This window comes from Asparagus officinalis, chromosome 5, assembly GCF_001876935.1.
Source record: "Asparagus officinalis chromosome 5, Aspof.V1, whole genome shotgun sequence".
NCBI lineage: Eukaryota > Viridiplantae > Streptophyta > Magnoliopsida > Asparagales > Asparagaceae > Asparagus > Asparagus officinalis.
In genome coordinates this window covers 75288618-75299782 of record NC_033798.1, presented here as the reverse complement: position 1 = coordinate 75299782, position 11165 = coordinate 75288618, and the positions used below count along the sequence as shown (strand labels likewise).

The following is an 11165-nucleotide window of genomic DNA, read 5'->3' as shown; positions in this document are numbered from 1 at the left end:
AACATATTGATATTGATATGAAATTACAACAGGTGACAATGCAATGAACTACTATTCTCGCAGATGCTATCCACGAAATAAGACGATACCTACTAACTACAAAAGGCCACAAATCATAAATAATGAATGAGCAATGGTGCTTTTGGAACCATACATGTTTACCAAAATGCCGTAAGTATGTTTGAACCAACCAGAAACAGTAAAAACAAGAATATGCATTATCTACCGCATTTGCAACTTCTAATGAAATTACTGTACATTTATGCAAGTTGCCTAACCTAAAGTGTTAACACGTAGGGATCTTTTACCCCACAGAGGAACAGACAGCTCCCTGGGTCACCATATTGAGAAAGTAAAATATGCCATATACAGAGTTACATTGTTTTTCTTTCTGCTTCCTTCTTTCCTTTTGCACTTCATTAAATCAGAATCTTTTAGCAGTGAAAATTATGGTTACTTGTCATATAACCAAGACCAAAAGAAATACTCACAAGAAAGATAACATATTTTTATTTTCATTGAATCTTTTAAATTACAATAATAATCATTAACGATCTTGATGGCTTAAACACTAGACATTCTTGCTAATAATTATGGCTATCAAGTCTGGACAACTAATAAAATTTCATCACTAGTTTTCTACAAAATAACATTCAATAATGCAAGTTTTGCCAAATTTTAATCACTAATCTAAAACAGCAGTCTCAAGTATTATAATGATGCTTCCAGGACAAACTCTTTTGAAACCAAGGCATCCAAACACTCTGAACATATACAGTGACATGAATTATTCAGGAGACAATACCATTTTCAGTGAATCCATCAGTTTTGTATGTATCTGCTGAGCAGGTGATCGCTTCGCCATTTCGAGATCCTAGATATCCTGAGTTTTTGACTGCAACATCTAATTCATCACTGTTTCTATCCTTTATATCTACATTTTTTGTCTCCTTACTCTGACAAACAGATTTGAGAGCATCAAGCTTGGATGCATTTATACAAGTCAAATCCATTTCAGCAGCCAACTTTTTTATATCCATCACCTGAAAGTAATAGGAATACATATGATGAGCAAAAACACCATAACATAGGAAAAGCAGTCTGCAGGAATGATGAAGCATGGCGAGTTCGAAAACATATGGTTTCCCCATGTCCCTTCTATTCAAATCACAAAAGATTACAGAAATAAGACATGCTTCTCGTGATATTTCTCTGATTATTGTACATGTGTCAAGTTCCTCATGTTCCTCAAGTCAAAACTTGTATGCGAAAGATGCATGCATACTGACTGGTGAGTGACAATGCATTAACCAAGCATGTTTCTTCTGTATGATTCAAACAGAATATTAATTTGAATGATTGAGAGCATTTACCACAAAAATATGTGTCTACATACATATATGTGTACGTGCAATCTGCATGTCTGCCTTATGCAAGTGCAAAGAAAGATAAAGGCACATGCAAACATAATTGTGCATGCAGGTGGACATTTGTGTTGCACAATATATAGAATGCAGTATCAAAGTGTGAAAAACCACCATTCATGAGAATCTCCAAAGACAATATATGACGATTCAATGAGGCATAATGATAAGGATTTAATTCTCATAAGTTATACTGTTTGGATATCTATTATTCTTCTTCGCAATTTCTACTACTTACTTCCTGTCAACCTTTACACTATATCCTCCTTGTTGTATCTGCTATTATATTTCCATGTATGTTACCAAATGTTAGTACCATTCCAAACTTTCTCCATTCTTTCGTGTTGCCTGGTGCGTCCTTTAAAATGCCCTTCTACACCCTAGCATCTATCAACTCTCAGGCAACAGTATTAGGGTGATTGATAGTCTCTGCCCCGACTCAGATGCAAAGAACAAAAGAAATATCCGTCTTTCAGAATAACATGCTTTAACTGAATGTGTATAAATATGTTGTCCAAGGACCTACTGACTATGAAATTTGGGTTCACCTAGCAAGATTGAAATTGGTAAAATTAGGTTTGCTTCTTGACCAATTTGACTGAAATTTTTTAAGAGAATCCTTCTATTGATTGTTTTATCATTAGTTCGTTTTCTTCAATTTAGATCTGCTTGCCCTCTGACCTTACTTACTGCTTCACAAATGAAAGGTAGTCCCTCCACAGAATATCTATCAATTTTTCCTTACTTCTAGAACTTTCCGTGCTATAGCAGAATTTGGAGGATGTCATATAGTCTTATAGAATCACAGTCATCTCCTCTCCTTTTTATTTTTTGTTTACTTGGCCAGGAATCTAACACTAACATATAGTAGATTACCAATTGTGTCATAAAACTTTGTCAAATCTTACATGGAGCCTTTCTCCATAGAATTATCGGACCAAACCTTACCTTATTGTGAGATCTATCGTTAGCAATAACCTCTCCTTTATCCTTCATGAGAATAGCAACTCCAGTTGTTTTTCCACCTGGAGCAGCACACATGTCCAATATGCGCTCACCTTCTTGGGGATCTAGAACACAATAAATTATTGAAATTAAGATGTCAAAAGAAGCAAAGCATAAAAGGTACAAACGAAAACTAAAAGAAAAAAAAACTACAAGGCATATTAGTATTTCGCATGTATGATGTCAGGCGTAATTACATATATAGACAAATATATAGTTGGGTTGGGTAACTTACAATACGTCATCAGGATTATTAATAAAAATCCAATATTGCAACATCCTTATCATCCATCAAGTGCCTGAAACCAAGCGAGTATACACTTTTTTACAGGATGATTTGTGGTACTGGTACATGATGCAAGCGAGAATTTATCAAAATCATTGGATTTCCTTTTAAGGTGATTTCAAAAATGGTGTAGTGCAATTAAAATGGTCTATGATGCACTTCGGGTGGCAGTACTCATGTTCATTGATACTTGATACTTATAAAAAGTAGCTTTTCACTGCATTTGTGCATGTGATACATGGCAAAAGTTGGCTTTGTGCATTTTTAAAAGGCTGATTTGCACTTTTGAACCCTAAAAGCTTAGAATCTTTTTAACTTTGATATTCAAAGTTTTTTTTTTTGACAATTTGACACCCCAAAGTTTCAATGTCATTAACTTTAGTCCCCTCCAATTCATTGTTGTTTATTTTTATGATTAAAATATATCACGCGCTTAACAAGTTATAGTGATACATTTAGGCGTTAGGACAACATACCCTTATGATAAAAATATATCCCATCTATCCCATTTCTTCCTCCACATTGCATTAGGACTTTGGTAGAAATGGATTTGGTCTAAATAAAATAAAGAGGAAGAAATGGGAAGGATTTATATTTCATCTTGAGGGTATTATTGTCCTAAATTAATCACAAGTGAAGGCAATTTAAAACTTATAACCATTTGTTTTGCGTTAAGAAATTTAGGTGATGTGCATCACATCTAATGTTGTGATTTATTATATGTTTGCCTATCTGCCATTTTGAAGGGGCGTTTGCATCCAAATATAGTCTTTTGTGTGTATGTAATAGAAATTAGTTTTTCCAGAGAGTTTGGGCCAACTTCTAAAAACTTCTAAAACTAATGTTACAACTTTTTCATGAATGAAAAAGATTTTATCATAAAGAACCAATTAGTTGTAAAGTATTGAAATTTGATCTTAGAAAGGCCTGAGGTAGGCTGAGCGATGTTCAGCCCAAGCTGAACTAGCTGTCCAAACTACGACAGGTCCAATCATTTTTAAATACACTTCGGTTCAGTTCGGATTGAATAAAATTCGACAGGTCCAATCATTTTTAAATACACTTCGGTTCAGTTCGGATTGAATAAAATTCAACAAACTCGTTGAACCAACCAAATGCACTATAAGGTTGTATTGTTTGTTATAGGGTTTTAAATGATATATTGCTCATATAATCATATCCAATTAATCAAAGTCCAAGCTGATTGACTCAATCACATGTTAATCATGTTTACTTAAATGTGTGTTTCCTTTCATAACCTAATTCTGATATCCTGATTCGGTGGTGGAGCTAGGAATTTTATTAAGAGAGGTCCAATCCAAAAAAATTAATGAGTAACCACAATAACATATTAAAGCAGGACAAAGGGAAAGCTTGCGAGAAATTCGGACGTCTTGTGATTATGTTCATGTTCGAATATGGTCATAAGAAATCCAAACGAATGGCTTCTGAGAAAGTTGATGGATCTTACATTTCATTCCTATGATTTATAAAATTATTATTAAGCAATTAATTCACTGATGTAGGATAAATTCAAAGATTATATTTGTTGCATATAGATCACTTGTACTATCGCCAAACTAAACACCACTGTAGTTCTACTGTTGTACATAGATTCCACTCGAAAGAGCCCTGCAGATATACTCCCTAAGTGAAAATCTATTGCTACAGAAAACCCCCTAAAAAAGAGTAAAAAAAATTCACTCAGAAGGGTCTATTTGCAACAACAAAAGTACATTGTAGCAAGTTCAATTAGGATCTATCCGCAATTACTATCACTCACAAACAACGACCAAGCCCAAACTTCCCTCAAAATGCTATCCAGAGGCAGATTTACATTTGCCCCGGAGGTGCAATTACACCCCTAAGTTTTTTAAAATTTACACATTGCCCTTATATTTTTTTTTCTAATCTGTCACCCCTAAGATTTATATAATTGCAACCCAACCCATCTCTAATATAACAATGCAAGCACAAGCTCATTTAGATTTTCACCCAACCAAACCCGTTTAACCACCTAACCAACAATTAGGTCCGGAAACATAAAGCCCAAATATACAAAAAGCACTTGAACCCAACACCCAAGCCCAAAACTTATCTTTCTCCCTCTCCCTCTTTTATTTGTCTCAGAACCCAGAGACCCAAAAGTTCCTAAAATTGCAAATCCTAACTCTCATGATCCACCCAATCCCCACCTGCACTACGACCACTGCCTGACCTGCCGACACCCAGAACCCCGCCCAGACCCACACCTACAACCATCCTCACCATCTTTCCTCAACTTCTCCCAAACCAATGTCAAGTGAGTTTAAAATTTTCTTTTAAATTATGTGTTTAAAAAGTTAATATGGTTTTGTTTAATTACTAGTTTACACATTTTCATGCTTTCATCTATGATTGAGGGATACGATTCAAAAAATTTAATATACCAAGAATATGCAATATATTAGTTTTGTTTGTCAAATATTTTCTTCAATTTTACTGAAATTTGAAATAAATTAAAGTGTAAAATGAATTTGCGGTTAATAGACTGTTATTTATTGAGAATTTGAGTCATATAAACATTATAGAAGTCAAATTGTGAGAATTGGTAATTATAAATAACTAATAAAAATTTATTGATTAATTGAAATAACAGTTGATATTACTTGCATAATTTTTTTTAGTTACGGAGAAATTTCATAAGAGAAACTCACCAACGGAGCAAACATCAACTAAATTCAAATGATCCTGAGAATTTAGAACCTAGCAATTAGCAAAAAAATAAAATGAACCTAAAAGATCTTCCGGTTGATCCAGGGCTTCGATCGGATATTTTCGATTATCATCTTAATGATCGAGATGATATTCGAAGAGACTATTTGCAAAAAGGTCATTGTCAACCACGCAAGCATAGATTTTCAAAAACAAAAATTAGAATGATTTGCGTTGTTTCAATCCTAGTTGGTTTAATTTGAAAATTGGTTTGAGTATAGCATATCTAAAGATGCGACATTTTGCTTGTGTTGCTATCTTATGAAGCCTAAGCAAGGTGGTGATTGTTTTATCGTCAATGGATATACAAAGTAAAAAAAGAAAGAGGGTTTAATAAAGCATGTTGGTGGTCCATATAGTGTGCATAATGAAGCTTGTACTAAATGTCAAGCTTCAACGAAGTAAAAGCAACACATTAATGTTGCTATATCCAAGCAATCAGATCAAGCCAAAGAAGATTGACGTATTCACTTCATGATAACAATCGATTGTATTCAATTTTAGTTACACCAAGGTTTGGCCTTTCAAGGCCATGATGAAGCTAAACAATCAAGTAACTAAGGAAACTTTCTTGAGCTCATACATTTCGTCACTAATCAAAATGTTGCTTTTATTAACATTTTGACAAGAGCTCATGTAACGGCACCTAGCATATAAAAGAATATTGTTAGTGCTACTGCCACTAAAACTACTCAAGTTATTATCGATGATACTGGTGAGATGATTTTTTTGCTATTTTGATTGACGAGTCTCATAACATATCAATTAAAGAGCAAATGGCTATTGTGTTGCGTTATGTAAATAAGAAACGACATGGCACTGAACGCTTTCTTACGCTTGTTCATGTTTCCTCCACAACCGCCTTAGTCTTCAAGGCAGCAATTGAGTGTTTATTTTCTAGACATGGACTAAGTTTGTCAAGCGTTCGTGGACAAGGTTACGATAATACTACTAACATGCAAGGAGAATATAACAATCTCAAAACATTGATCATGAAGGAAAATGGGTATGCTTTCTATATCCACTGTTTCGCACACCAACTTCAACTAGTTCTTGTGAGTGTTGAAAAGCAGCAAACTAAAACTGTCCTACTTTTTATGATACTTAACAATTTGTCTAATGTGGTTGCAGGTTCATGCAAACGTCGGGATATTCTTCGAGAAAAACAAATTAGCAAGATCGTCGAAGGTTTAGAAAATGGTTAACTTTCAAGTGGAAGAATTTTAAATAAAGAAGCATCTCTTCATCAAGACAGAGATACTTGTTGGTATTCTCACTATGGGATGTTGGTCAATTTGATTCTTATGCTCTCATCTATTATTGAGGTGCTTGATACTATTGCTAAAGATAGCACAAACTCAAGAGCAAAAAGGCTAAGTAAGTACCTTGTTATACTTCATGCAATCTTTTGAGTGTGTACTTAACATGCATTTAATGAAAAAGATATTGGGAGTTTCACACGAATTATCTCTAAGCTCTATGACGGAAATTAAGATATCAACAATTAGGGCTGTGCATGGTTCGGTCCAAACCGAAAAAACCGACCAAACCGACCCGAACCGACCCGAAAAAATCGGTTTTATGAGTAGGGCGGTTCGGGTCGGTTTGGAAACATTTCAACCCGAACCGACCCGAACCGACCGAATATAGTGCAATACTACCCATTCTGATCTCAAACCCTACCCGACCCATCCCCAAAAAGTTAAAGACTCAAACTCTAAACACATTTTCTGGATCATTATGGGTTGAAAACAATATCATTATATCAGTGTTTAATGCTTCATAATCTCCTACTTTGTTGATATTTTTTTTTAACATAGTTTGTTGTTTGATAAGAAGTTTGATGAAGTTAGAACCGAACCGCACCGAACCGACTTGCAACAGTTCGGTTCGGTTTTGAATTATAGGCGGTTCGGTTCGGTTGTTCAAAGTTTGGTAAAAACCGAACCGAACCGAACCGACAGTTGCACACCCCTATCAACAATGTCATGGCTTTAGTTTAAAGTAGACGAACAACGGCTAAAAAATGATGAGAGATGATGAGTGGGAATCTTCGCTTAGAGAAGTTTCTTCATTTTGTAAGAGACGTGATATTCATATTCCAAATATGAATGTCTTTGTACTGTCGATGACCAAGGCATAATGTTGAGAAAGTGACAAATTTACACCATTTCCATGTTAAATTTTTCTATCAAATGATTGACAAGCAACTTCAAGAGCTCAACAATAGCTTTACGAAGGCTAACACCAAGTTGCTTCTTTGCATTGCTTGCTTATTTGCATTGCTTGCTTGGAGCCAATGGATTCATTTCATCTTTTGATAAGCTAAATTAATTTGCTTACTTCAGTGTTATCCATTAGAGTTTCATCTAATAGATCTCATGGCTCTTGATAATCAACTTGAGAGTTACATTCTTGACAGATAGTCAATTCTCAATGCTAAAATGCATTGGTGATCTTTCCAAAAAGTAGGTTGAGACAAAAAAAATTGTTACATGTTTTTTGGTGTATTTGCTTGTGAATTTGGCTTTGATCTTACCGATAGTGACCGACGACCGTAACTGTAGACCGAGCTTTTTCTGCAATGCACGTCGTGAAGAATCGTTTTCATAACAAAATGTTATATAAATGGATGAATGATTGTTAGGTTGCATCCATAAAGAGATGTATTTCATAGCGTTGCCACTGAAAAAATCATGCATTAGTTTCGAAATATGAAAAATCATCAAGGGAAATTTAAAAGTGTGAATATCTTTTTTCATTCTGTTATAAAAGTAATTGTCTAAATGCTTTCTATGTCTTTTGGGGGGAGGGGGGTGTATGTATTTTTTTGCTGAACAATCTTACGTAAATTATTTTACCAAACAAAATGTTGGATTTTGTAGAGATTTTTACTAGCAAGCATACATCTTTTGATTAAATTACTGGAAGTAAATTATTAGTAAAAATACTCATTTTTATTTTGCTATCTCATCACGGGCAAAATATGATGCAATAAAACTAATAAAAGTGTTTCCACTACCGAAAACATTTTCACCAAGTATTACTGGTTTATAATATTTTATTATACTTTAGTTTTAGATAAATAAATACTTGTTGTTGTCCCCACAAAGGAAAATTTTATGAATCCACCCTGATGTTATCAAGTATTGTGCCCCAACTCTACCGAGAAAAGACAAAAAAGAAAAGAAAAGAGAGCATGTCGCGAAACACCAAACAACCAAAGCAAAAGAAAGAGGACGAAATCTCTTCATCTATTTCTTAGCTTTAGCTCCCAAACACAATAGTCATCTAGATAGACATCTTTCATTTTCCAAGGTAGGGTCAAGGCCCCTTTAGCCCTCACTTAGGTCCACCCATCTTAATTCCAAATTAGTAGGATTAGATTGAGATTTGAGACTAATAAACCTTTCATCTTTCTCTTTTCTCTCATCTTTCTCCTTCTCCTATGCATCAATTTTTCATCATCTCTAACCCTTCGACTTCGACTTCGATTTCAGACCAAAACCAAAACTCTATGTCAGAGCAACCACTTCGACACCCGTCTTTAATCTCAGGTTCGCCGGCTGTAGATCCGGAGACACATAGATCGTTTGTTTATTAAAAAAATATGCTTTTGCAATAGAAATCAACATTCACAAAAGCATGGCTCACAGAGTTGGAGGAACTTAATGATTTTAAATTTGTATTTCTTTTTGTTTAGATACTTTGAGTGAAAAATTATATCATAAAATTTTGGATTATGATGCACTATTCTTGGCTTTGAATTTGAGATTCGTTCATATTTTTTAATCATGAATGTGAGATGACGTTTATTAAATACGATGGATTGCAACTTTGTAGCTTCTTCACTATGTAGTATGTACTAGTGTAATATACATAAAACTTGTGAAATATTAAGATTTCGCAACAAATTGTCTATGTTCATATTCATGCAAGTGCCAACCATTTCTCTACAAAACTTAGTGGACTCTTGTGTCATAACTTTCCTTGAGAATCAATGAAAATGGAAACATCACGCAACAGGCCTTAACTATTTATGTGATTGCATAGAAGCAATGGATAAAGCAATACACCCACTAAAGAAGAGAGAACATTGATGCTAATTTAGTCCTCACTACCGATTATATCGATCCGAACCCAATGAACCAAATGAGTGCAGTTTGGTGCAATTCTGAAACCAAAGATAGTTCGGTTTGGCTATTTTTTTGGTCAAAACTGAGCCGACTGACCGAATGCACACCCCTAGTCTGAGGTATTACACAACATGACATATGTTAAGTATAGCATTGACCTTAGTTTATTAGAAGAAAGGACAGTTACTCTTATTACATTAGGAATCTGGTCAAAACAAAGTAAAATAGCTCAATTAAAATTGTGTAGTCATCTAAGTTCAGGAATTTGGGGCATCAAATATTTTTGTGGTTCAGGAGGAAAGCACTGGTTGCACTACTTTTAGCTGAAATGTGCAAACAGTGGACCGTTAAGAAACCAAGAAAGTGAGAACAGAACAAAGCATATTAACTATAAAGCCTACAGAAAAGTGAGAACAGAACAAAGCATATTAACTATAAAGCCTACAGAAAATAGTTTGCAGCATCCATGTACAGAACATGTAAATATGAAACCAAATGACATGGTATTGAACAAAGGCATAAAGTAAAATATTGTTGAGTTAATACCTAGAACACGAGTAGCAACTATACTGGGCAAATTCTGCAGAAATATTTCTCCTTGAAGCACATCTAGAGCAAAGAGAGTGTAAATTAGAAGTTAATATGTTATATAAGCCATGGATTTTGGCTTCATTTGCAGTTACTCAAATATAGTATAGAATGCAGCAAGGTTAATCTTAATTGTTTAAGAAATAAGACATAAAAATTAGAACAAAAACATGCAATTTGATGATAAATATCAAAGTGGATTTTATACATGTTTAAACAAACACAATATGACTTTCTTTAGGAGAAGCAAATAACATCAAAGAGAAATAAGCTACTTGAGTTCCTTACTCTTGGAACCCCACACCCTCCACCCCTAAAAAAATAAAATAAAGTAAAACCACAAGTAACTGTCATTCAGATACAAGCTTAATACAATGCAAACATCTATGAGAAACATTCTCCAACACCCCTATCAGAACTGACAATGAGTATTACAACAAAGCTACGGTCTAGTGTTTGGAAAGAGGGGATGGTCGTTTGAACTATATGCACTACAAAGCTGGAACACATTAGATTGGTGCTTGGGGTTGTGGTACACTTAGGAGCAATAGTTCAGATCATTTCAATAATTGTGAAAGTGTTGTATGTGGGTTCAAAAACAATTACAAATACATGGAAGAATAAAGGAGTATGGCACCAGTGGCTTTCTTCTTTGGTATCTAGAATGCCTACATCAAAAAATATGAAGAAATTGCTTCAATTTTAAAGGGGAATTCTAAATAAACTACACAATCAAAGTTACAACCGCAAGTTTAAAGCCCATAACCAAGTCTAAAAAACGAAAAAAGAAAATTAACGAAACCAAAAAACAAAATTAACAAGAAAGAAGTAACTTCTAAGTTCTAACATATTGAGTTGAAATAGCTTTGGTGGTGAATAACCAAGTTTGGGAACCTATATTGGGACTAGATAATGAATTGAGGACATGAACTGGATAGTATCAATTAGGTAAAACTTGTGATGCTGTGGCAA

The 11165-nt window shown here is 34.3% G+C and overlaps 1 protein-coding gene across 4 annotated transcripts in view; it reads right to left on the bottom strand.

Annotated features, from left to right (window-relative positions):
- LOC109843938 (putative methyltransferase NSUN6) overlaps positions 1–11165 on the bottom strand; it is a 35498-nt gene that overhangs the window by 16246 nt on the left and 8087 nt on the right. For all 4 annotated transcript variants that reach the window (XR_002247842.1, XM_020412927.1, XM_020412926.1 and 1 more), the window contains exons 6-8: positions 10152–10214; positions 2373–2494; positions 806–1043 (exon numbers count right to left, since the gene is read on the bottom strand). Coding sequence is in view for 3 of the 4 variants with exons in the window: in XM_020412927.1 (XP_020268516.1) it covers positions 806–1043; positions 2373–2494; positions 10152–10214 (423 nt within the window). In the remaining variant the exon portion in view is untranslated. The remainder of the gene's footprint in view (positions 1–805; positions 1044–2372; positions 2495–10151; positions 10215–11165) is intronic.